Genomic DNA, 27,860 nt, shown 5'->3' on the forward strand with positions numbered 1-27,860 from the left:
ACTTAGTACTTTAAAAAGCGCAAGCAAATGAGGATGTTTCTTCCCGGGTTATGTACGTGAGCTAGAAATTTCAGGCATATAGTTAGACGACTAGGACTGCTCTGTTATGTGTTCAGCGGTGTTGTCCCGGCCGGCAGCATCAGCCTCCGCAGGAAAGGTTCCGGGCAAACACGACTGACAGGAAAGCTGGAAAGGTCAGCCCCCTGGTACTCACCTGTATGTAGCTAGTTATTGTGTATCCGCCTTTACATTTGTAACGATATGCCATTGATCCCCTAGAAATGCGCGACAGTGTTTGTTAGGCCTTTCCCTCAGGCTTTCCCAGGGTTGACCAGGGCACTGAAAAGGAAGTGGAATGAGAGGTGGGCTGAGTACGCCGGAGCGCAGACAGACTGTGATGAGATACACAAAGCAATTAGAGACATCCAGCTGATGGTAACTAACGAGGAGGCAAATTCTGTACAAACAGGTTTCAACTATGGATGCTGTGGGCTATCACAAAACAACAACTGCGTTGTAGGTCGCTGCAAAAAGCCAGATCACCTGTGTGGGTTTAACGCCAGGAATCCCAGCTCCACCCTTTGGGCAATATTTTATTCTCTGTGCCTCAGTTTTCTTATATGTAAAATGGAGGTGATAGTAGTACTTACAGAATTATTGTGAAGATTACATGAGGTAACATATGAATTATGTAGAACAACAAGTGCCCCGTGAATATCAGCTACTATTAATTACAAACTAGTGGCCTGGTGCATGAATTGAAAGGAAACTAATTAGAAGAAATATTTTTAATATCGCTGTCCGCCCTTTTCTCTCTAATAGAAGTGTAGACCAAATATGTGATCGACAATGACAGATCGAAACACACGCGTGTGATTGGCACCAGCAAGAGCTTTATATGTATCGCGCATGCACAAGTCTACTTAGCCTTTTATCTGTATAGAATAAACTTGCTTAATTAGACCTGCTTTCTGATTTAGCTAAACTTTTTCCAGCCCAGTGAAGCATCCCAACTTCTCTTTCAGGTAATTGTCAGCAACACAGCAATAAATATCAACCCGACGCAGATTATTATTGTAGATCATGCAGGGAGAACAAGGGTAAAATATTTAACTGCAGCAGTGTTTGACTATATTCTGTGCGGTGTGAAAACCTGAAGTCATTGTCAAGGTCCACCATTTCTTCTTTTCAGTAGGGTCAAGTTTCTAAGCTTTCTAAATCTCCATTTTCTGGCTAATGAAAAGAAAATAGGATTCCACGGATCCTCCTATCTATCTACTCCAGGACTTCTGTGAGGATCAAATGAGATGAGGCACAGGAAAACACTTCACAGACATTTGGTTAAAGTGTAAATGTTTCCACCCGGCTATAAAGCAAGTCGTGTTTCTGGGCTGAAGAAACTCCAAGGAGTCTAGTCGCTAGGGAGAGGAAGCCAGGTATTGCTACATGACAGCATTACTGGGCGCCCACAACAACCGTTTCCAGGCTGGCCACGGGGTCTCGGCAGCGTCAGCTGTGATTTGGTGGGGTGTTGCTGGGGGGTGGGAGTGCTGGTGGGGGGTGGGAGCAGGGCCTGTGTCCTACTTGGGGGAAGCCGAGTGTTGCTTTGTTGGCGCCAGGTCCGCGCTGCCCTTTCTCTATAAATGGCCAGTGCACATCACGGCAGCTCCTGCATTGAGTGTCTGCCCCCTGGTGGTCACTGAACATGTCAGATGGGCAAAGAGACACTTAGCAAGCATATTGGCCTTTTATATAGATCACTTCCCCTGTTATCTCACTTCTTTAAGGCCATTAAGGTAGATATCAGCCCAATTTGACCAAATGCAGTAATTGAGGCTCAGAGATAATAGACGATTTGCATTCTTTGACATATCCAAAACATTGCCAAAATGTCATCCAAAAATATTGTACTCCAGTAATGATATATAGGAGTATTTCTCAACACTTGTAATCAATTCATTATCATCAGTTCTCACAAACTGACAATTGAATAGATGAATAATGTCATTGTTACATTTGTTTTCACAATGAAGATGAACAACGTTTCACATGTATTTTCCTCTTCTGTGAGGTAGCCTCTTCATATCCGTTGCCTATTTTTTGGGTAGAGTCTTCATGTTGTAGGATTTTAAAAGCAAGGAATAAGATCAGATTGCTGCTTAAGAAAGAAAACAAGGACAGAGTAGAGTAGGGATTCATTAGAGGAATGGAGAGCAATTAAGAGATTACTGCTGTAATCCTGTGGAGAGACGAGGAAGACTCGACTCAAAGCCACAATAAAGGGAAGAGAGAAGGCAATGCCTTCAAGAGAGATGTAAGAGACAGAACTGATAGAGCAGCGGTTCTCAACTTGTGGGTCGCGACCCCTTTGGGGGTCGAACGACCCTTTCACAGGGGTCGCCTAAGACCATCGGAAAACACATATATAATGTGTTTTTGTGATTAATCACTGTGCTTTAATTATGTTCAATTTGTAACAATGAAATTGGGGTCACCACAACTTGAGGAACTGTATTAAAGGGTCACGTCATTAGGAAGGTTGAGAACCACTGTGATAGAGGGTCAGAAGACTGGCATGACTAAGATGTTTCTAGTTGGGGCGACTCCATTTGCCACAACAGGGAATGCAGGGAAAGGAACAGCTCTGGCAAGGTAGATGAAGAGTCCAGATTGGGACACATTGGGTTTAAGGAGCCTGTCAGAAATTCAAGTGACCATACAGACTTGGAGTTCAAAGAAGAGTTCCAAGCTACTGTATTTTATCAATTCTAATATGGACACTTTACCACACTTTAAAATCTCTTGGCTATGAATTGCCCACACTGTATTCAGAATTGAGGCCCATCTCGCTCCCCACTGTAAAATTCCACTGCAGTGGTCCCAGTATTTATCGCAATGGTCCATTTTTAACAACTGTCATTCCATTTTCTTTAACAATCCCACCGTCACAGTGGCTTCTGCTTCTTGGGGCCAACCCCTCCTTGGGTGTAGTCATTGAAATGCAGCAAATTATCAAAGTTACACCTCAGGGAAAACTTGGGCCCAGTTGGTATTCACTCCCCCGCCCCCCAACCCCACATCTTGTGAGCACTTGGCGGCATCCTCGGGCTGCCTGTCCCTTCACCTGCCCTGGACTGCACCCCTCGCCCCAGCTTCTGGTTCAGCAAGCTCCTCCAAAGCTATTCTTGCAACCCAGGGCAATTTGGTGGGTGACACCAGCTGCCACAGACCCCTCCTTTTGCCTGAATTGGATGGGGGGTCCTACACATGAGGCTCTGCCAGACCCATGGCTGGAAGAGAGATGAAGAAGCTCATTTGCCAGCCTCCTCTTCAACTCAGAGGGCCAGTGGGGAGCGTAATTAAGAAAGGAAAACTGGCCTTGGAATGAGGGGACATGGGAGTTAGTCTTGTCCTTGCCTCCAACTAGCTGTAAACATACACTACAATATACAGATGTTGTATTATAGTTGTACACTTGAAACCTATATAATTAACTAATGTCACCCAATAAACTCAATTAAAAATACATTAACTTTGAAAATAATTTAATTAGCTGCGTTAATACATTTGAAATGTTTCTATTAGGTACTGACAAATTGGTCTTTTGTGGCTATATTCACTTCCCAACAATATAGGAAAGTAGTGCTCATAACCCACACTTATAAAGAGGTTTCTAATATTTATCTTCAGGAATCTGATAGATGGAAATATCTTTTTGGTTTTCATATGCATTCCTGGTTACTAGGTGAGGATAAATATATTTTTCAAATTTTTAATTAGCCAATTTGTTTTTATTTTTTATTGGTTTCTTCATATATTAGGAATATGAATGTTTTTATCAGTTATATAATTATTCTCTCCAAATTAATGATCTGTCTTAATTTTGCTTTTGGTGTCTTTGGATGTATATATGTTCTTTATAATTTCTATCATTTTTCTTTATGGCTTTTGAGTTTCTGATCACACTCAAAAAAGTTCTCCCTTCCTCCAAACAGTAAATGGACATACTTACACACAATTTTTTCCTGGAGGCAGAAAGGCATAGTGGTTAGTTGTAGAATGAGAGGTTCTGGAACTGGACTTCTTAGGTTCAAATCCCAGCTCTGGCATATATCAATTGCATGACTGTGGTACTTAATTTTCTCATCAGTAAAGTGGGGTTCTGGGGAAGGTTAAGTGAATATATCTACATATCTATATATATAAATAGATTATATAGATATATATAATTTAGAATAGTGCCTAGTACAGTGATGGCGAACCCTTTGAGCTCGGCGTGTTAGCATTTTGAAAAACCCTAACTTAACTCTGGTGCCGTGTCACATATAGAAATTTTTTGATATTTGCAACCATAGTAAAACAAAGATTTATATTTTTGATATTTACTTTTATATATTTAAGTGCCATTTAACAAAGAAAAATCACCCAAAAAAGTGAGTTCGCGTGTCACCTCTGACACACGTGTCATAGGTTCGCCATCACTGGCCTAGTATATAATAAATATTCAACATGTATACCATTATCAAGTTCCTTTATAGTTCTTTTTAATATTTAGATCTTTAGTATACTTTTTTGTGTGCATGATTTGAGTCTATTTTTTCCCCAGGTGAATAGTTAGTTTTACAACGTCTATTTTTCCAGATTTGAAATACCACCTTTAGAATATACTAAGGAACAGGCCATCCCCAGGAAGCCCCTAAGAGACCTCAACCAGTTCAGTGGCCACCCATGATAACTGCACTTCATGGACACCTTGGGATTCTACTAAAGGTAGAAATTTCTAAGTTAAATTGAACAGTGTTCAGAAACTTGGTGGACTCTCCCCTTGGAACCCCACCCAATCACAGGACCAGGGAGGCCACCCTAGTTGCCTTACTCAAGTAACAAGCCTGCTCAGCGATGTGTTCTTGGAAAAGCATACACAATCTAAAAATGTATACTTATACTATAAGCTATTTTTTCCAAAGTAGTAATGGTTAGAGAGGAAGTTAAGAGGACTCACATGAACTCTATACTACAGCACAGGGTATAGCATGTGAGATGGGGTGTATTTGGCTGTGAAGGGTGGGCTGGGATTAGTGAGAGTTTCACAAGTGTAAGAAGCTCATGTGCATTTCATGACTTTTGTGTAGGGGAAGGCAGAGAACCACTGAGATTCAACGTTAGCTTTTCCTTTAAGACAATAAAAAAACACATAAGCTGTTTAAGTTGTGCTGCCATCTCCTGGCTGAACTTGTATTGCAGTCAAATCACAAGCAGTTACAGCACAAAGTGATGCAGCCATATAAGCATGAAATAGTAACCCAAACAAGTACACCCTACAGAAGGTGGCGTGCAGCCTGGTGACGACAGCTAGTGCCCCTCTGCTGACAGTGGCCAATGCTGGTGCCTGCCGAGCACTGCCTAACAAGCACATCAGAAGGCGGGTGAGCCTAAATAGAAAATTCAAACATTCCAAATGCAGATGGTCCGGTATGTAGATTCCAGCCCCGGATCCCCTCACAGTGTGATAAAGAAGAGCTAGGCTTGTGCATGAGCTCAGAATGCTGCAAGTTTGTGCTGGAAAGAAGCTGGAGAAACGTGTGTGAACCTAGGAAAGGCTCTGAAAACTAAATTGCTATCACCACACCTTGCCCCCTCTTCTCCACTGTCCCACCTCCCATTTCCTTGCCCCACTTTCTGGTCGTGCTAATGTCAAGTACCTGGGAATCAAGAGTGATCTATGGGGGAGCAGCATGTTCTACCATATCCACCTCTAAGACAAACTGAAAGACATCTGACTGCAGAGGTCCCCGTGGAAAAGGGATAGAATAGGGAGTGTCCTGGTGACACAGGGGAAACAAAAGCCAAACACACATGAACTTAAAACGTTAATGCGGTCTTTATTATACAGCACATCTGCTATTTGTACATCCAAACAAGTATACAGAATACTCTATAAAACCAAACCCAACCCTTCAGAATTACACGAAGCGAAGGCTTATCCCTTAATTGCGTCTCTTAAAAATACGCACAATTAACAGGGTCCTGCTGTAACAATGTGGAAATGTAACAGTGTGGAAAGAGACGGGGAGCACAAGGAAGGAGAGCGCGTAAGGACTGAAGTTTGTGCCAAAGTAATTTCTCTAGTTATTGCACTTTTATCTACACACTTAGTATGTTACACTTTTATTTAACACTGTAATAAACATTAGTGCTTTACAACAAACAAAAATATTACATAAAGACAAACACAACAAGCTGTCCAGACCGATTTTCTTTTCAACCCTCTGGGGAAGGCCTCCCCAGTGCCAGGTGTTCAGTCTCTGCCATCATCTCAGCTGGACTGGATGTTAACACAGCAGGTGAAGTTAAAAATAAAACCCTTGTAAGGACAGTAGTGCTACTTGAAACCCCCAAGGGAGTTTGCAATGTAAGTTTCTCAAGGTTATTCCCTCCTTATCTATTAACCTCCACTAGCCCTAACCACCCCACCTCCATATTTAGAAGGTAAACCCTCTCTTTTTTTCCCTCTCTTAAGAGAAAGTGGGTTATTTGAGCCAGCAAATCCCAAAATCAAGCTTTGAAATCTCAAAGAAGCTCCTCTATTGGCAATGGACTCTGGGAGGGCCGTTGAGACCACTCTGATGCACTGTGGAGTTTGAAGGTCCCTGATTGGGCAGATAGAACACCAAGCATGCCTTCTTGCCAAAGCAAGACCAGAGGGCGTCTCTATTCCCCCAAGTGCTACTGTGACCACCAATCCCCCTTGGCTTGTCAGTGCTGAATAAAAACCAAAACATAAAGTGTCATTCAGTGCATGTATCATGTTGCAGCCCAAACCACTTCTCCGGTAACAAAAAAATGTTTCCAACACCTTTGACAGCTCAAGCAAAGATGAAAAAAAAATGCATTGAAGAGCTGACTGGTACTAGTTGAGAGGTCTACCATGCCCCTATATCGGTGGTAGTAATGTATCCTTTCTTCACTGTTTCCTTGACTTTTAGTGTTAAAAATTAGGAGAAGCTGCTGCCTATGTTCTGTCCCCCTGCAACTGATGTAGTCACAAGTGAGTCTTTGGTCTGGGAAGAACCAGCACTTTCCAGAGCTACTCTCTGCAGAGGATCAAGGGGCTAGGGCATCCTGTGGAAACCTCACCCAAGTGAGCATTCCTCCACCCATGACTGACCTTGCTTTGCTGCTGGCTCCTTAGGCACAGGTCAGCCACTCCTGGCTCCAGACTCCATTCTTCCAACTGCTCTGCAGGAAGGTCCCCCACTCAGTTCTGAAGCAACATAAGTGATCAGACTGCAAGGGCATTAAAAATGGCCAGGTGATCCTTTTCGGGCTGGGGGAAACTGCCATAATTAAACTGACTAGAAGAATAGAACACAGGGTAATTATTTCATCTCATCCTTCTCTGTGCCCCCCCCCCCACCACCACCACTAGCCCAAAGCTAGGAGGTAAAATCTTCAGACTTTGGTCTTGCTGAGCCCTTAACAGCCCAATTGCCACCAAACTTCTTTAATACCTAGTATCTTCCCAAGTAATATACAATACAGTACATTTCACGGCATTCCATTACTTTAATAATAATGGGTGCCAAGGAAAAAGGAATCTGAAATTTGCTAACAATGTTGTAAAACAAAAGCACAGTATACACGTGTTACACATATGTACTCCTGCACTCAGCCTGCTGAGTGTTTAAATAACACCTCCAAGTGTCTACATGGGGTTTTGACAGCCTGAAGACTTTCAGGAATATTCTGCACCTTTTGTCAGAATGCCTTTTTAAAAAAAACTTAGTGAACTGTAACACCATTACACATCCATTAGCCCTTTTCTCCCCACTCAGGCAAAAAATATGGGGAATCTGCTAGAAAACTGATGTTGGAGAGTTTTTCAGTTTCTCCCTAAGCCACAGGGAGAAATTGAAAAGGGACTCCGGGTGGAGGAAAACCTCACCTCCCCTGTCTGAATGGGGTATGGACTAAGGCTTCCTAAGAATGTTAGGAATGTGGTCTCCATAATGGGAGCACAGACTCCTGATTATAGTCAGAGTTAAAATGACTAGAAAAGGGAACTATATAAAACTTTCTTGAAATTTCTAGAAAAAGGAACTACTATATAAAGCTTTCTTGAAATGTCATACAGAACAAGACTTATACAGATTTTCCATCAAGTAGAGACTACTCGCCTCTACTTTTTAAACTTGAAACATGGCTTCCTGGAAGGCCCATCATAGTCCCCGGAAGGGCAATGAGTTAATGCTGACAAGAATAGTGTTATTTGAAGTAAATAATTGTTAAAAATTCTAAGAGATACACTGAACATTCCACCAAACAAGGCTGGAGCCTACAGAACCCAAAGACGCTGGGTCAGTCAACCTGTCATTTGCAAGTCAAAAGGTTTTTAGGACTCTGTATGGGTTTCTAAAGGGCTACAAGTGCTCAAGGGGCTACTATACTCATACATGTCATAATCAGAGCCCAGGAGAGCCAGAGTTAAAAACTGAACTTTAAAAGTTATATGAGCCCGGCTGGTGTTGCTCAGTGGTTGAGCGTCAACCTATGAACCAGGAGGTTACACTTCGATTCCTGGTCAGGGCACATGCTCAGGCTGTGGGCTTGATCCCTAGTGGGGGGCATGCAGGAGGCAGCTGCTCAATGATTCTCTCTCATTATTGATGTTTCTATCTCTCTCTCCCTCTCCTTTCCTCTGAAATCAATAAAACAATATTTTTTAAAGTTATATGAAAAATTTTTGTAGACTCCATGTACACCGTTAATGTTTGAGAGATGGACACTCTGTGACAACCCTAGAAAATTCCAGCAGCGAACCTGCCCATTATCTTACACACCTACTCAGGGACCTGTTTCCCAGTTTGGGACTAGGCACAGGGTCAGACCACGGTGCTTGGAGCTTAGGCAGATGGAGCAGTTACTCACTCCACTGTCCATTCCCTCGCCTACCTCTTTTTCTAAATCGAATGGACTATTTGAATAGTTGAGGGAGGCTTAAAATGAAGATCTGAGATGCACCAATGTTTAAATTGTTCCCCTTCCTTTGACTGGCATAAGAATTCCTCTTCTGATGTACACTTTGTGGCAAGCTCTCCCAAAGACGACCACCCACCTTCTGAATGCAAGGGAGTGCCTCCCCAGGCACTAACACCCAGGGGTACGGGGCACACACGGAACTACAAAAAGTGTTCTTCTCGTCCATCTGGTTCTTTTCTGCTAACATTTAAAATAAGGAAAAAAGAAGGGACAAGTGGCAGAAGAAACCCTGGTTAAAAGCTCAACGATCAAGTTCAAAAACATCAGTGTGTTTGATTCAAACTCAAAAGGAAGAGTTTCTGGTTTGTTTTTTTTAAGTTTTAAAAAACAAGCTGGTATCCATCTAGTGGGTTTGTATGGAGACCCACGGCCTCCAGATCACTGTCCACTTCTCAGTCTCACCAAATACTTAACACTGAGTCAATTTTACTCACTCACCCCTAAGTATCTTGTTAACTGGCGCTTCCTCATCTTGAGTATGAAAAGAGAAAAAAAAATGAAGACCCAAGGGTAGAAGAGATTCTATTTTAGGAGTAGCGGTAACTCAAAATCCAATAGCTCGCGCACACGCACGCACACACTTTTGTCTTTGTGGCCTCTTGGTGATGTAACTGTGAAGTACTCTCCCAGAAGTCAGGGCTATGTGGTCCTGTAAGTGTAAACACACTGGCATTGGAAGGAACAGAGAGCTTTGTTTCTAGCGTTATCGCTGGGGCCTCTGGCTATTGCAACCGGAGATCCCTGGGTCTCAGTATCCGCACGTTACGTTTTTGCGCCTGTTTTCACAATTCCAGAACCGAGCTTACATTTTCTAATGGTTCTGACAACTGGATAGAACCAAACTATCCCTAGCTAATGCCAAAACTATGAAAATTATAGTTTTTAATACTATTGCCAATGCAGTGTCCCACTTGTCTTAGAAACATACAGTGAAACGGACAATGGTAACATTTACCTCCTTTTCAGTTCTGAGGCCAGAACATTGCTTTCTTCAGCCTTTTACCCATGTCCTAGACAATCTTTTGCTAAAGAAATAGCTGAGGCATCAGTGAACTGCTGAATATGCTCAGCCATTCGGACAGCACTATCCAGGAGTCACCTCTGCCTGGGGAGGTCTCAAGCTGCCCAGCAAGCATCAGTTCCCCTGGGAGCTCTCTTAAAAAACAACTGTCACATTCTTCCCATGGCCAAAAAGTGGGGGAAGGAAAGAAATAAAGAGTAAAAGAGAAAGGTCTTTGCTTTCAAGTAGAATCATCTAGCCCTCTGTTTGGCTGCTCAGAATTGGACTTGCATAGCCGGTCCATGATGCCCTGGAGCATGGGCTGGACAATGCCCAAGAGAGGTCTCTGAGAGGGGTCGCCATCCCAACACGCTTCCATCAGCTGCCAGCACTCCTCATCAAACACAGGAAGGCGTTCGGGGCGGGCCCCTAGAGAAAGGAGCATGGAAATAAGACCAGAGTTAGTGAGAGGGCGACCAATACAACAAACAGGCATGCTCAGCTCTCAGGCTGATGACCCAGTTGGGGCTCAGGATGCTCAAGAATGCAATAAGCTTTGACTTCAACTGCAAATACCTAGGTTGGAACCTAATAGTAACAGTGATGGTAAACTGGAACACACTGGCATAGCAAGTTGAAGAGTTGGAAATTTTAAAGAAAAGCCTTTTTGAGATAGTCCCGTAACGTGTTGCCTGATGGGAGGCCCTGCTGCAGTGCCTGGTCTCAGTCTGCTCTTAACAGGGGAGTTTGGACAAAGTAGGGCTTGTGGCTCTTACCTCTCCGCACATTGTTCCAGAGATGGTCTTTGCTGGCACACCTCTCAAATGCCTCAGGGAGCTTGACAGAGCCTGAGCAGATATACCAGAAAAGAATGCCAAAAGCGTAGACATCCACGGAATTATCATACTTCCCTACAGCAAGAAGGGGTGACAAGCAGTGAGACAGGGAGAGACATCAATAGCATCATCGCTAACTTGCACCTGCAGAGGTCTTTACACGCTTTTATCTAAAGCTTTTATCATCCTTCTCTCTCATAACAACCCTGTTAGGCAGGACACATTCATAATGCCCATTTTACTAGTATAATAAAAAGAACTACGGTAGTGAAGGCTAAAGCTAGATATTAAGAGACCCAAGACTAGAACTTAACAAAGGAGAAGGAAAACATGCCTTTTATTTTAATGGGACAGTCAAAAAGGTTAATCCTGAAAGGTCATATTAGGGAAATAAAGTTAGAAATACAGGTGGGTGGGCAAGTTGGAACCAGAGTATAAAGATTTTTATAGGCAGACAGAAGAGTCAGGAGTCAGTGGACAACAGAAGTTATTTATGCTTTAGAGCAGTAGATGACATGAAGAAGAGTATTTTAGAAAGATTATTCTGACAGCAACAGAATGGACTGAAGTAGAAACAATCAAAAGAATTTAAATACGAAGTAGCCAAAACACATGATAGCAGGGGAAACAGAAATTTAATTTTTTTTCTTTAGTTTTGAACTTTATTTATATGGAACCATATCATACGTGCGGTGCTGTATTTGGCTTTTTTGAGTTATTGTTTTATTTGTGAAATTAATCCATGTTTTACTAGATGCATTTCATTTTCATTGAGATTCAGTATTCCAATGATTCTCTGAGAATTTAGATATCTGTTTTATATTAATAGACATCTAAATCGTTTATTTCTAGTTTAGCTTAGAGCTTCTATTACTTGGTTCTGCAGAAATTTAATTTTAAAAAAGAAGTCTAGAGAAAGGAAAAGGATGACTGTGAACTTTGTTCGATGTGGGCAGGACTATAGCCCTCCAGCTAAATCCTAATTCTTATGTGGATCACTCAGTGAAGGGCTGGGGGAGGATTTGTGCATGAGCCTGATGAGAGGAATTCAGATAGATTGCTAATTTAACTACTACCAATGCTACCTTCCATCTTCCCCAACAATCATACAACCCAGCAATCATACAACCCCTCCTCATCTACTCAGGATCAAACCTTGGAGTGATTGTTTTTTTTCATCACTCATATCAACTTTTAAAAAACTTGCCCATTCCCCCTCTGAATTATTTCAAATCTGTCACTGTTTTTTGTTTCAGCACAACCTAATCATGAAGACAGCCTCCATTTCCCTATGTTGGTTCTTGCCACTCAAGTTCCCTCTACCTACTGCTGCTAAGCTAATCTTCCATAAACATTTTTCATTCCTTACCTGCTCAAGAGTGCAATAGCACCTTACTTCTTCAACATTAATTCTTCACTCCTCTGTGAATTTCAAGCTCATTGCATTTTCCCTCCAACTTGGTTTGCTAGTATTCCCCAAATGGATTTCTTTCCTGTCATGCTTATTTCTATTCTGCATTTTTTCTCATATTTTTCATTCCTCGGCTTCCAGAATTTTCTTTCTTTTATGATACATGGTTAGACGCTAGAGACAGAAAGACCTCGATTCCATTCCTAGCTCCATGACTTCTAGCTCAGTGTCCTGGATGGATTCTTCAGCAATCTGGCCTTGACTTAACTTTATCCATAATATAGACACAAAAATGCATCAATATCACTGCAGAATTCTAGTGAGGATTAAATGGAATAAAATATATGAAAAATATATGCTGCCTAGCTCAAAGAATATACTTAATAAATATGAATTCCTTTCCCACTTACCAATTTTTCCAGATCAGACTCAAGTTCTAACTAAAATATTACCTCTACCACAAAACTATCAGACATTTCAACCTTCATTTATCCATTTCTGAATACCAACATTACATCATGTAGCATTTAACTTAGCACTTTATCACGTTGTCTTATACTGCCCTCTTACTTATTTTACCTCTGTTAGTATATCTCTGCTATCTATAAGTTCTTTAAGTTCTTTAATGACTCCTAACATAGTATAGGAGTTATTCAATCCATTCCTTATGATTAAATAATTGGTTATTATGGCAGTTATGGCCCAGAGAGACATCCAAAAGAATAGTTGGCAACTCCTATTTACACTTTTCTTTCTGGCCCCTTTTCCTCTTTACTTTCCCCCCACTTGTCTTAGTTTTTCCTGTTCTCCTTTCTCCCTTGCCTGTGCTGGATCTGCCAGGACTACTTGTGGACACTGCCCGTAGTTCAAAGGGTAGCACTCAGGTGAGAGTACAGAGCCCCATCCAAACCCACTCCCTGCCCTCCAGCTTACCTGTGAAAAGTTCAGGGGCCATATGGATTGGCGTCCCCACAATGCTGCCTGACATCATGGCCTCTGGCTTGCAGAATCCTAAGTCAGTGATCTTGGCTCGGTTCTGCTTGTCCAACTGCCAACAAAGCAGGGTAAGAGTCACCCGGTGTCTGATCCTGCACAGAGCATTCAGCTCAGCTGCATCCCCAAACTCGCAAGTAGGTGTCTACCTCATAGCAGTACTTAACCAATCCTGCCTCCTGCCTCCCTGTCTCCAGATTCATTCCCAATAGTATCTTCTCCCCAGACTGTAAGCAACCTGATGGGGGAACTGTCTTTTTCATCTTGGGGTTCCCAGCACTTAGCATAGTGCCCGGCACTTTCAGGAGCTTGAAAGAATCAGGAAGAATGAATAAGTGAAGAACACTATGGAAAGTATTTCAGTTCCTGATTATTATCCTCTGACCTCCAGGCACCAGGGAACAAAGCTTCTAAGTAAGAACACTAAGGTCCTCAGGGCAGCTGAAGGAAGTTTCTGGAATTCCCTGTAGTTTCCTTTCCTAAAGGTCCAAGAGAATAAAACTGGGTCTGATTTGGAAATTGAGAAGCCTCTTAGATTTCAGCCTATAATTTTAGGAAGATCTTTCCTTTCCCCCAAATTGCTGTCTTTACACATCATTTAAGTGATGCCAGAGACAACCCAAGAATAATCCAATCTGTTCTTGAGAGGAGTACGTCAAAAGATTCTTTGTAATTTAGATAAGAGTCTCATGACATTTTAAGGAGCATTTACCCATCTTAGTCCAGTATTTCTGATCAAACCCTAAGCAATAACAAGACTTGGAATCCTTAAAAATATCACTGTCACAAAGCGAAAATGGCGGAAGACCTATTCTAGATTAAAGGAGGCTAAAGAAATATGACAACAAAATGCACTGTATGATCCTTGGCTTGGATCTTAGATCAAATAAATAGACTGTATGTGAGATAATGGGACATACTTGGGACAACTGGAAAATGTTAATACAAACAGTATATTAACTAATGGTACTGTATCAATGTTAAATTTCTCGGGTGTGATAATGGCATTTTAAAAAATATATTTTTATTGATTTCTGAGAGGAAGAGAGAGGGAAAGATAGAACATCAATGATGAGAGAGAATCATTGATCAGCTGCCTCCTGCACACCCCACACTGGGGATCGAGCCTGCAACCAATCATGTGCCCTGACCAGGAATTGAACAGTGACCTCCTGGTTCATAGGTCAATGCTCAACCACTGAGCCATGCCAGTGGGCATGATATGGCATTTTAATTACATAGAAGATGTCCCTTTTTCTTTTCTTTTTTTTTAGGAGATACAAGCTGAAGTACAGGCATACCTCAGAGATTTTGCAGGTACGGTTCCAGAACACTTGTATAAAGCCAATATGATATTGCAATAAAGCAAGTCACATGAAGTTTTTGGTTTCCCAGTTCACATGAAAGCTATTTTTATATTATACTGTAAGTCTGTTAAGTGTGCAATAGCAATATATCTTTTAAAAAACAAGGTATGTACATTAATTAAAAAATACTTTATTGGTAAAAAATGCTAACCATCAGGATGGGAGCTTTGGCCTAAGACTGATGGTGGCAGTAGTGCAGATGGGCTGGGCAGGGACCATGGCAGTAGCGGCAGAGGTGGCAGGGGCGGGGTGGCTGGTGGTAGAGGAGGCTGCAGTCTTTAGGGAACTGTAGGTGGAGGCATGGTTCGGGCCAGCAGCGAGGAGGCCTGAGGGGCACTTCGGGTGTCACATGACAGCTTTGAGAGCTTTGCATAGGAGTGAACAACCAGCCCTACTTCTGTGAGAGTGGTCACTGCTGCAGGGAGCCTGGCTGCTGCACCTACTACTATGAGCTCTGGTGGTTCTGGCCGCTCTGGACTGTCCTCATCCTCTTTAACTACTGCTGCACATTCCACAAGCTAACCTCTGGCTGCAGCAACAGCAGCGGAAGCATGAGATCAACTTGTTGGCCCACCACGGAGCATGCCACAGAGCATAACACGGAGCTGGCAGGCCCTGTTCCTAACAGTTCACTGCTTGACCTTCACCTCCTCAGTGCCTTCAAGCCCCCCAGCCTATGAGGATGTGGTTCACCTCCCAGTCACACCACCTCCTTACACTACCATCCAAGGTGCCCCTTGACTGTTCCCAGGGAATGACTGCGGCTCCTCTACTTCTAGCTGCCCTGCCCACTGCAAAGGAGCAAACACGAAAGGTGTTTCTTCGCCCGAGTGCCCCCCTCATCAGCAGAGGGAGCCTGGGGCATGGGTTGAGCCCTGCCCCCATATCCTGACACTATTACCAGCTGACTGGTGACTTGGGTATGGACCTCTGCCCTTATCCTGACTCCCGCACGGGTGAGTCAGTCAAGGAGGCCACGGCTAGATCTGGGGACCACGCCCCTTGTACACTGCCCCTAGATCCCATACCTCAGGTTTCTTCTGTGGGGCTGGTCCCAACTCCCTGAGTTCTCCTCGGCTCTCCCTGCCCTCCCAGAATCTGTCTGAAAGCGCTGGAGTCCTGAGGAGAGGGGCTATGCTGGAAGGACTGTGCTAGCTCTACCTCCAATGACATGCACAGGAGCCTATGATCTCACTGAAGAGATATGAACAGTAGCAAAAAATGCTAACCATCATCTGAGACTTCAGTGAGTTGTAATCTTTTTGCTGGTGCAGGGTCTTGCCTCAATGTTGATAGCTGCTGATTAATCAGGGTAGTGCCGGCAGCAATTTCTTAAAACAACAATGACGTTTGCTGCATCGATTGATTCTTCTCACTAACAATTTCTCTGTAGCATGTGATGCTGTTTGATAGCATTTACCCACCGTGGAACTGTTTTCAAAATTCAAGTCAGTCCTCTCACACCCTGCTGCTGCTTTAACAACTACGTTTATGTAACATTCTAAATCCTTTGTTGTCATTTCAACAATCCACTTTCTTTGCTCATCCATAGGAAGAAATTCCTCATTCATTAACGTCTTATCATGAGATTGTAGCAATTCTGTCACATCTTTGGGCTCCATTTCTAAAGCCTCCACTGAAACTTTGAACCCCTTTGAAGACATCCATGAGAGCTGGAATCAGCTTCTTTCAAACGCCCTGTTAATGTTGATATTTTGACCTCTTCCCACGCATCACAAATGTTCTCAATGGCATCTATAATAGTGAATCCTTTCTAGAAGGTTTTCAATTTACTTTGCCCAGATCCACCAGAGGAATCACTATCTATGGCAGCTGTAGCCTCACAAAATGTATCCCTTAAATAATAAGACTTGAAAGTCAAAATTATTCCTTGTTCCATCGGTTACAGAATAGATGTTTTGTTAGCAGGTATGAAAACAAATTAATCTCCTTATACATCTCCATCAGAGCTCTTGGATAACCAGGAACATGTCACTGAGCAGTAATATTTTAAAAGGAATCTTTTTTTCTGAGCAGTAGGTCTCAACAGTGGGCTTAAAATATTCAGCCAACATGTTGTAAACAGATGTGCTGTCATCCAGGCTTTGTGGTTCCACTTATAGAGCACAGGCAGAATAGATTTAGTGTGATTCTTAAGGGCTCTAGGATTTTCAGAATGGTAAATGATCAGTGGCTTCAACTTGAAGTCACCAGCTGCATTAGCCCCTAACAAGAGAGTCAGCCTGTCCTTTGAACCTTTGAAGCCAGCCATGGTCTTCTCTAGCTGAGAACCTCATAGATGGCCTCATCTTCCAATAGAAGGCTGTTTCATATACATTGAAAATCTGTTGTCTAGTGTAGCCACCTTCATTAATTATCTTAGCTAGATCTTCTGGACAACGTGCTGTGGCTGCTACATTGGCACTTGCTGCTTCAGAGTTTTTCCTTAAACCCTGTGAACTTACCTGTGCTAGCTTCAAACTTTTTGTCTGCAGCTTCCTCACCTCTCTCAGCCTTGAAAAGAACTGGAAAGAACTAGGGCCTTGCTCTGGATTAGGCTTTGACTTAAGGAAATGTGGCTGGTTTAATCTTCCATCCAGACCTCTAGACCATTCTCATCAGCAATAGGCTGTTTTGCTTTCTTAGCATATGTGTGTTCACTGGGCCGCACTTTTCCTTTCCTTCGAGAACTTTTCCTTTGCATTCACAACTTGACTAACCAGCACAAGAGGCCCAGCTTTTGGCCTCTTGACTTCCGACGTGCCTTCCTCACTGAGCTTAATCATTTCTAGCTTTTAATTTAAAGTGAGAGATGGGTGATGTTTCCTTTCACCTGAACACTTTGAGGTCATTGTGAGGTTATTAATTGGCCTAATTTCAACATTGTTGTGTGTCAGGGAATCAGTAGAGCAGTCAAAACACACACATTTAATAATTGTTTGTCACCATATACGGGTGTGGCTTGTGGTGCCCCAAGACGATTTCAATAGTAACATCCAAGGTCATTAATCACAAATCACCATAACAAATATAACAACAAAAATTACCAAAATGTGACACAGCGACATGAAGTGAGCAAATGCTATTGGAAAAAAGGCACCAGTACACTTGTTTAAGGCAAAGTTGTCACAAACCTTCGATTTATAAAAAACACAATATCTGTGAAGTGTGTTGAGCAAAGCACAATAAAACAAGGTATGTCTATATTTAGGAATGATAGGTTATCTGCAATTTATTTTCATAAGAAAAGTGTGTGTGTGTGTGTGTGTGTGTGTGTGTGTGTGTGTGTGTGTGTAGAGACCACTAGGAAAAATAAAGAATATGAATCTGGGTGAACAGTATATAGGATTTCATTGTACTGCTCTTTTAATTTTTCTGTAAGTTTAAATGTTTTCAGAAAAAACCTAAAGCAATATGAACTGGGTCTCTGATGCAAGTCCCCCCTCAACGTTAAATCCAAAATAACCACCCAACTACTCTGCTGTTAACTCTACTACTTTCCCTCCAGTCTTCTCCTCGAAAGACCACTTAACCCAGAGGCAGCACGTTCTGCTGGAGAAGCAGCTCTTCCTTACCAGCACATTTTTCAGTTTGATATCACGGTGGACGAGTCCCTGGCTGTGCAGGAAGCGGATTCCTTCCACCACATCTAGTGCTATCTGCAAACGTGTCTTCAAGGTCAGCCCAGCCTTGGGGAAACAAAAGAGCTTATTTGTCATTAGCAAGACAATTTGTCAATCCAATCTGCTTACACCAACGAAGAGTTCCTTGTGCGGGGTCTGAAAGACTGGCTGCACTAGGGTATACAAGGACAGAAAAGTGGATGGAAAGAAGGGGGAAGAGGAAATCAGTTAGGAGAGGGAAGTAAAGAAAAAGCAAAGAAGGGCAAGCTATGCAGGCCAGAGAGAATCCCTCGGAGGCTGCACTTCAGCTGGATAATCCCAACATGTGACTAGGAGAGGTGCAACCAAATGATTAGAGCCATGAGCTCATTCTAACCCCTAAACATCATACTGACTTCTCATGGTTCCTGCGAGCATTTCTAAGGATTCTTCTGTCCTACTTCTGGAAGCTTCCAAGCAAACTGGTACAGGAGAAATCTATGGGAAGGGGCCTACCCAGATATCCTGGGTTAGCTTTCCCCCCATTCTACTAAGCTCCGGTCGTAGACAAAAGAAACCTCTAGTCCTTTTGGTGGTTATTTTAGATGAGGGAAACGCAGCATCCAACTGAGGCTCTTTCACTCGAATAAAATCTTTTGATAGCTTCTTGCTATCTATTAACAGAATTTGAATTCTATGGAAACTCTGAACATTTTCAGTCCTCTATAACTTGCTCCAAACATTGCTTGACACATTACCCCCGCCCCCCTCAACAATTCCAAAATGAACCAGCTCTTCCAATGTTGATGAGTGTCCTTACTGGCCTTCCAATGCTCTTGGCATTGCACTATTTCCTCCCCCTGGTATGGCCTCTTCTTCCTAACTGTCCAAATGTTAGCCATCAATGTGTACTTGTTACACTCAAATGCCCCATCTTCATAGAATATCCACTGACTATAATTCTCTTCAAAGTCCTGGTAATTATACTTTTTGACTCTATGGAGCTTAATAAAGGGCCTTGTACAAAGTAGTCACTACTAAACATATGTGTTGACTAAACAACAAAAACTGGATATCCATTGACAGCAAAAAGGGAAAGAACAGCGGCGTTACAGGAAGTTTTCCTGTGCTTCTGAGTAGTCTAGATTTTCCCACCACAGGACGGAAAAGTGGTTAAGTTACAGCATTCTGGGTATGAACTGGGCCAAAAAATAGATTCTGAAAATTTTTAAAGATTTTTTGGAACTAAGGGTAATAAAGCTTGATTATTCCAACAATGTCTTATAAAAGGTTGAAGCTCTAAACAAACAAGAAAGGATGAAAGGCCAGGCAGGAACCTGCGGATCTGGCCGTCAGCTGGACCTCACTCTCCCTGCCTCGCCTCACCTTCAGCCCAGTGTAGAGGTCCCGGTGGAGCCGCTCCATAATGAGCAGCACGGCAATGCTGGAGCCACCACCGTAATTGTAGTCGATGACAGAACCATGGAGGTCCACCAACCGCTCATGCTTCGGCAGAGACCTGGCAGGAAGGAGAGAGGTCTGGGCTATAATGCACAGCATGCCACCATGTGGGAAGGAACACCCTGAAGACATGCTTAGTCTATGCCCATAGGTAATGGCCCTCAGTACAGAGAGAGGGCACAGAGAATGGCTTCTCAAACAAGGACAAAGAATTATGGAATCTAAAAATTGATTAAGAACTAAGGAATCTAAAAATTGATTAAGAACTAAGGTATTAAGAACTAAGGAAGAAAGTCAAATGAAAGGATGAGTCTGAGAAGTTAGGATGTTGGGAAAGGGCAGCCAAAGAACGTAAAGACCTTGAAGAGAGCAGTTTCAGACCAGACATGGAAATACTGGTCCACCACATTCTTAGACCTGGGTGTGGAAAGACCCGGCATGCTGTAGCTCTTGGTACAAAATTTATGCCAGGCTCTGGCTTCTTCTCTGGATCTTTTCCCACCGAGGTGAACGAGACCCTACCCACCTCATGTAGTGAAACTCCAGGGCCAGGTCATTCCAGTGCTTCTCATCGGGAGGAACAACCGACTTGAGGGCACAAGGGAAGTGTCCCCCCCAGTTGTCACAGAGGTACACCACACCATACTGGCCTCGGCCCAGTTCCTGTCCCAGTTTAGGTTTATCTACAAGGTACAGAGACAGAGATAAGGCAGGAGGGATGGGAACTTGCTGGGCAACCTCCCCAAAATTCTTAGCCATGGACCTGCCTAGAGGCAGGAAGTCATAACTATGCTTGGGAAAGATTCTGATGTCATTCAAAGCCAGCAGAAAGTAACCTAACTGGTTTGATGGAAATAGACTTCGGTCATGTTCTTTGGAGTACATAAATAGCAGAACCACACACACTTCAGGAATGCAACAACACATCAGGGAGTGCTAGGCAGCTTCGCAAGGCCGCAGTTTTGGACACTGGGACTCTCCAAGGCTGAACAGGAGAACCCTCCTCCAATTTACTTGTGGAAAAAAAGACTCACGATGCAGCAAGACATCCTGTAAAGAACGGCTCTCCAGAGAAAGGCGCGCCAGGCGGGGGGCATGATCTTTCCGAACCTTCAGCCACAGATCCTCAGTTTTCTCCAACCGGCCTGAGTGGCCAGCTTCCAGCTGGGAGGACACACACACAAAGAAGACATGACCTAGTTAAGTCCTAGCTCTGGCTTCCTCCCCTGTTGTATAAGAATAATATCTGCCTCATCAGAATAACTGTGAGAATTAAATAAGATGTATGTAAGATATTTAGCTCAGAGATTAGTCATAATGGGCTCTCAACAAGTAGTAATTTTTCCTCCTGGATGCATATCACATCTACCCACCCTCACCCAGCACACACATATAACACATATTCTCACACACACACCAAAGGGACAAGCAGATGTCATATAATTACAAATTAGTATTGAAGTTGGATAGTCATCCCTTTCTGTCATCAATCCTAAAATTCTACATAAACTTACACAAAATTCCTGCCCCTTGATTTTTATTCCTTATTCAATGAAACAGGGAGAAATTAACTGATTCCCTGCATTCTCCCTAGAGTTAAAATAGAAAAATATCCACATGAAAAACTTATTAACAAAACTTCCTGTGATGTGGTATTATCCTTAACGTAGAGGGTGGGAAACCTTTTTCCTGCCAAGGGCCATTTGGATATTTATAACATCATTCACAGGCCATACAAAATTATCAACTTGAAAATTAGCCTATGTTTTCTACATTTGGTCAAACATTTAATTAATTCACTCCTAATGCCTTGGCAGGGCCAGACCAAATGATTTCATGGGCCTTATATGGCCTGTGGGCCAGACACCCTTTAACAGAATAAAAATATATATATGTACTGATGACTTCTTAAAAATTATGTGAACAGGAGCAAAATATTCCCCAGTGGATGAGGTTCTTCTCTGCTTGACCCAGCAGTATCTCCCTCCCTACATACCCACCTGCCTCAAGGAGGCTGCAAAAGCCTCATGAGAACTATTGAGCCGGGTCCGGAACTGGCTGCAAATGCTTTTGGCCAACTTGGAGGCACTGAGGCTCTCAATGGCTTCCTGGGCCACCTTCCTCTTCCATTCTATTGTGATGGCAGGTGGGCTCACCCACGTGATGCGCTGGATGATCTGCCAGGACAAGAACAATAAGAACATTGAGGATGGGACACAGAAACCACTAAAAAATACCAGACCCTCTCCATTCTTTTTAAAATATTTTTAATTGATTTTTTTAGAGGAAGGAAGAGGGAGAGAGAGAAACATCAATGAAGAGTAAAGCATAGAACAGCTGCCTCCTGCACTCCCCCTACTGGGAATCAAGCCTGCAACCTGGGCATGTGCCCTGACTGGGAATCAAACCAGCAACCTTTAGGTATATGGGACGATGCCCAACCAACTGAACCTCACCATCCAGGGCTGGCTGGCTGGCTTCCTTCCTTCCTTCCTTCCTTCCTTCCTTCCTTCCTTCCTTCCTTCCTTCCTTTTTTCTTCCTTACTTCCTTCCTTCCTTTCTTAAATTGATTTAGAGAGGAAGGGGGAGAGGGAAGGAGGGAAGGAGAGAGGAAGAGAGAGGTGGAAAGGGGAAAGAGAGGGAGAGAGAGAAACACTGATTTGTTGTTCCACTTATTTGTGCATTCCTTGGTTGATTCTTGTATGTGCCCTGACTGAAGATTAAACGAACCCACAACCTTGAAGGGTCAGGATGATGTTCTAACCAACTGAGCTACCCCGCCATGGCTGGTTTTTCCATTCTTAAGACAGAAGCCCTATGAAGTCTAAGACTCCACTCTAATTCTATCTACTTCAAAATCAGGGCTCAGCCCAAAGGAAAGCATTAAAGAACAGTAGGCCTAGTGTACGTGCTCACAAACTCTCAATACATTATATCCAGTACCAGGAAGTACCTGATAAATCCCTCTGTGAAGTTAGTAAATAACTCCATTTCAAAGGAACCACATATGGCCTCAGGCAATAAAGCCTGGTTCTGAGAAAACATTTAGGTTTGGACAAAGAAATATGAAAAAGCTAGTGAAGCAGTCTTACGGCTCCATAAAATAGAACTTAAATACACCACTTTTAGGAGTTCAAGGTAGCAATGTTAATAATTACATCAGAATAAGCAAGAACCAGAATTCTCCCAGGAAGGCAAACTAGGGAAAATGGCCACCTCACACTAACAGATCCTAGATATTGTGACTAAGATTCATTCGAGTCAACTGAAGGCTGACCATTTTTTCTCTAAGCAACCTCTACCTGTTTGATTTGCTCCCACAGCATCCTTGTAACCGAGGAACCTGAGTGAAACGTGACTTCCACATGATAGGCAGCATTTAAGATCTGGAAGAGAACACACAGAAGAAAATCAGTATGCCCTAAGTGGTTTTTTACAAAAGGCAATAAATGATATTTACTTCAAGAATATAGCCTGGTCTCAAGGTTCTCAAACTTATCCCTCAATATAAGTGCAGAGTCAATGCAAGTTGATCATCTATGTTGAGACTATTTGGGCCCTTTTTCTTCACCTTCGTGCTCATTGCCTTAACTGCAATTGTACAGTTCACGAGCACCCCCCACAGGCAGTGGTCATATGACAGGAAAACAAAACAAAATTCTAACTGGATCAGCAAAATGTTGAAAGGGAAATTGCTGGCTACCTTGAGGTTGGGCTTGTGTGTGGATTCTGTTTCATGTGTTATCTGTAACCTGGTGTCTTAAACACTCTTTGAGTACCTGTTTGAGATTATTACTGGTGATGTGAACTGAGATATCCTGAGACTTCTCTAGGCTCTGCAGACACCGTTCTAGGGTTCCAACGAAGCTCTCACGTAGGTAATCCACCGAGCTGATCAGCTTATTAGCCACGGCCTGATTCAGCCGGGAGATGATGAGTTCCTGGATCTGTCGAATGCAGCATTTGATCTCTCTGGTGCCCACTGGTTCCCCATTCTCAGGAACAATGACATCTGCAGAGGCAGAGAAATGAGCTCGTTGGCAGGGAAGGGCGGGCACACTGAATACAGGCATCTCCCAAGCCAAGGAGCTACCATGACAGTGGCTATAAAACAAATGGTCAACTGATGAATTCTGACCCTCAGGATGATCAGGGGCCATGTAATCCTCAAGTACTTAAAGGAGCTAAGAATCCTAAGAAGGAACAATTGTATATAGAATAAGCCTATTGATTTTGTTAGCTTTTTGGTCACATTTATAAGAAGGGAAGAACATTTATTGAGTGCAGACTCTTTGAGAGCACTGTAGTAAGTATTTTACATATGTAGTCTAATTTAATCCTCACAATAACTTTGTCAGGTGGGTATTATTGGTTATATTTTATAGAAAAAAAACAGCCTCACAGAGAGGACAAACTGGGCATTGGAAATGTCCAGTCAGGAACTACTACAGCCAGCATTTGAACCCAAAGCTCATGAATTCCAAAGTCATATTTCCCACCACCTAGCATATTGAGAAAAATCCCAGAGTTAGGCATTCAATTCTAATCAATTGTTAGGTAAATATAAAAATATTATATAAATATAAAAATTGGAGCATTGGTCATCCCCACCAATGGCTGTTTTGCAAGCCAGAGGACAGAAGAAGTTAAGAGGAGATAAATTACCTACAAAAACTCCACTCCTAAAAAGGCATTCTTGTGTCTACTGGTGGAAATTTAATGTCACCTCTTTGGAGGAAATCTGGCAACATCTACCAAAATTCTAAGCTCACCAACTAACAACAACACCAACAAAAAAAACCCTATATCCCCTTTGACCTAACTACTGTGCTTCTAGAAATTATTTTTCTAGAAATATACCCTTACAAGTCCCAAAGATATATATGGACAACAATGATCAATGCAGAGCAGTTTGTAATAGTAAAAAAAAAGAAAAGAAAAAGAAATAGACTAAATGTCCATTAGTAGGGGAGTAGTCAAATAAATTTAGGTATAGATGCATTAGAAGAAGACAAACTTGTATGCACATTTATGAAAAGATCTCTAAGACATGAAGTAAATGTAAAAACAAGGGGCAGAAGATATGGAAGAAAACTGGGGGACAGTATCTTTGACACCTTTGAGTTAAGTACCATGCATACAGGTATTATCTTTTCAAGCAACAAATATTTTATAAAATATGTATGTCATGATACTAAGCGTGTATGCATTATCTTTATTAAAAAACAACAACACAGCTGGCTCCATAGAACATGTGGTAGATATCTCCTAAATCTATTTATCGTTGCCTCAAGAATACCCAGAAAGGACTTACAACAACGTAAGAAGTAGGCACATAAGCCAACCAGGTAAGAAGATCCTCAAAAACACAATGCAGTTAACAAAGCCAGACATGATCTACTTGTTCCCAGTTACTCCCACGTCTGTTGAACTAACCATTGTATCCTAGACACCAAACATGATATGCCTGGCACATAATAGGCAATCAAATATTTCAATGCCCAACCTAGCTGCCCTATGTGCTCTATGGTACCAGCACTGCCACTCCAGTCTCTCTAATTATTCAGGAGACTTCCTAGGATTTCCATTGCAAGTGAGCATTTCTCAGCAATTCCTCCCCACTGTAGGAAGTCAACAAAGAGGTATTTTTGTTCATCTTTAGAAATACCGGTAAGAAATGAGGCATCCTCTGTATCTATAAGTTTAGCAGCCATATACCATCATTCAATACTCATTCATTCTCCAAAGATGTACTATAACAGACTGTGCTATTTGCTGCAGGGGATATAAGATCCAGATCCTATTCTACTTCACCTTTAGGATTTTAGAAAATAGAACAACATAATTATTAATAACTATAATAAAATAGCTAAGAAAAGTAAAGAAACTTCATGAAAAATGTTACTTGGAAGAGGCTTGAAGGGTAAGTAGCATTCACAGACAATATACGACATTTCCGGTTTAGAGCAGGGCATGAGCAAAGGAAAAGGAAAAGGAACATATAGAGGACAGCAAGCAGTTGAGAGCAACCCAAGCAGAAATTACAGAAGGTGCATAGTGGGAAATAAGACTGGGAAAGTTGGTAAGGGCCAGGCTTGGGAAAACCTTTAATACTAGGCGAAGGAGTCTAAACGTAGTCTGTAGGAACAGGGAGCCAATAATGATGAACTGGAGAAGCAGAGAAAGATGTCACTGAGATCAATCAGGTAACATAGTTCCATTAGACTAAAGAGGAGGAATAGGAAAGCAAAGGTAGATGTACAATATGGAAGAAGACACATCAGGAATTGACAACCAACTGGATGTGTGGATGAGAGAAAGAAAACAGTTGAAGACTATGCCGAGGTTTTGAAGCTAGTTACCAGGAAGACAGTGGCATCCAGCACCTAGAAACAGATTAAGAAGTAAAGCATAGGAAACAGTATAGGCTCAGGAATCAGACTCTATCGATTTAAATTCTGCCTCTACTACTTAGGAGTTGTGTGACCTTGAGCAAATTAACCTAAGCTTCAGTTCCCTCATCTAGAAAATGGCAATAAATAGAATTCACCTAGGGAGGTTGTTTTTGAAACACACACACACACACACACACACAAACACACACACACACACCAGATGCTAGGTCTCTGATGAATTAGTAGTCTCGAGCATCTGTATTTCAAAAAGCCTCCCAGGTGTAACTTGCAAACCATGTCATGTTAATGGGTAGTAGAGCTAATGTTTATACAGCTGTCAGTATACAAAGTCAACAGCATCTAAAACCAAAAGATCTGACTAACCACTTTGGCCCAACTTTCTTCATAGCCATTTCTAAGAAAGGGACCACCAGAGAAGCTAAAAACACTACTTTGTGAAATCCTTCTAAGTTGGGTTTTAAGAGCAACCTGAAAAGAAAATGGACACCATGACTCACACACAAAAGGACCAATAAAGTATGGGGCTCTGCCAAAGGAGCCAAGCTGAAAGCATGACTTAGTATCATTCTTCAAGCAACTCTTCTCCAGCTCCTTAAGGTCAAGGGACCCAGACACAGACTGGAAATTACAGAGCACTATTAGGATGGATTCACCGACAGGTGGGCTAAGAGTCCTGGGAAGGAATGACAGGGGCATCTTCTAGGAAGGTCTCTGAGAACGAGAGGCCACCTAGGCCGAATGTTTACAGTGGCTCCTGCTGATGGCAGCGGTGTACATGAGACAAGCCTGAGTTTCTCCATTTCCAGCTGGAAAGGGCAGAGGCTCCTGTAGTCCCGGCACCCCACCGAGCGAGCTCTCAGGGACCTACCTTTAAACTCCATGTTGGCAGCTTCATCCAGAAGTTCCTCCTTCATGGTGTTAAGCGTCTCAACAATCATGTCCTTCATTTCCTCCTGCTTTCGGTTGGCAATACTCATCAATGATTCATACAACTCATTTTCCATTTTTCGCGTATATTCCAGACGTTTGGGAGTAATCTGCAGGTCCCGCTGCATGTCGAAGGCCTGGTTAATAAAGATGTCAAGGCAGCAGCAGTGCACCAGGTTCAGGGCCTTGGCTGCGTCGACCAGGCGAGCCTGTAGCATCTGGTGAGAAAATGTGCTCAAGTGCCTCAGCTTCTCACTTTGTTCCACCAACATGCTCTGGGCTTTAGTGTCCTGGCCAGCGGCCCCCCAGTTACAGTGACTGATGCTCAGATAGCCCAGGTCAATTAGCTGGCGATGAAGTGGTGATCGTTCATTCTCCATTCTTTTAGTGGGGGAGTCGATTATCTCTGAGCCCAGCTTCGGTACTTTGAAAAAGAATATGGGAAAAGAGAAATACTTTCGGATTTCCTGAAGCTCTTGCTCATCCCGCTCGGAGAGTTCATCTTTGTGGAATGCATAGGTTATCACAGGTAAAAAATCATTCACCAAGTCACCCAGAACATCCACTGTGGGCCGGAGGCCTTGGCACGGTGCTACCACAATGTCCACTTCCTGGAAGGGTAACGGGGTCATATCAGCACTTCAGAGTCAACCAATCCTTGCCTCCCCAAAGTCCCACACTGAGACCAAAGTCCAGCTCTATAATGAGGCAATCGTACTTTGGCATGCCCTAATTATCTGTCTACCTCCCACCTCCCTCCCTGGTGTAGCCCATGCAGGCAGGCACTTGTCTAGAGAGAGTGAAAAAC

General features: G+C 42.7%; 1 protein-coding gene and 1 pseudogene across 1 annotated transcript in view; one reads left to right on the plus strand and one right to left on the minus strand.

The window, feature by feature from the left end:
- Window positions 1-5,862: 5,862 nt before the first annotated feature.
- DSTYK (dual serine/threonine and tyrosine protein kinase) overlaps window positions 5,863-27,860 on the minus strand; it is a 56,900-nt gene continuing 34,902 nt past the window's right edge. The window contains exons 3-13 of the mRNA XM_006094827.3: window positions 26,994-27,663; window positions 23,489-23,721; window positions 23,012-23,095; window positions 21,710-21,886; window positions 20,744-20,873; window positions 20,236-20,392; window positions 19,635-19,767; window positions 18,222-18,335; window positions 13,220-13,334; window positions 10,816-10,950; window positions 5,863-10,468 (exon numbers count right to left, since the gene is read on the minus strand). Coding sequence (XP_006094889.1) covers window positions 10,281-10,468; window positions 10,816-10,950; window positions 13,220-13,334; window positions 18,222-18,335; window positions 19,635-19,767; window positions 20,236-20,392; window positions 20,744-20,873; window positions 21,710-21,886; window positions 23,012-23,095; window positions 23,489-23,721; window positions 26,994-27,663 — 2,136 coding nt within the window. The 3' untranslated portion in view covers window positions 5,863-10,280. The remainder of the gene's footprint in view (window positions 10,469-10,815; window positions 10,951-13,219; window positions 13,335-18,221; window positions 18,336-19,634; window positions 19,768-20,235; window positions 20,393-20,743; window positions 20,874-21,709; window positions 21,887-23,011; window positions 23,096-23,488; window positions 23,722-26,993; window positions 27,664-27,860) is intronic.
- On the plus strand, window positions 14,814-16,052 carry LOC102421093 (annotated as a pseudogene).

This window comes from Myotis lucifugus, unplaced genomic scaffold (assembly GCF_000147115.1).
Source record: "Myotis lucifugus unplaced genomic scaffold, Myoluc2.0 scaffold_145, whole genome shotgun sequence".
Lineage (NCBI taxonomy): Eukaryota > Metazoa > Chordata > Mammalia > Chiroptera > Vespertilionidae > Myotis > Myotis lucifugus.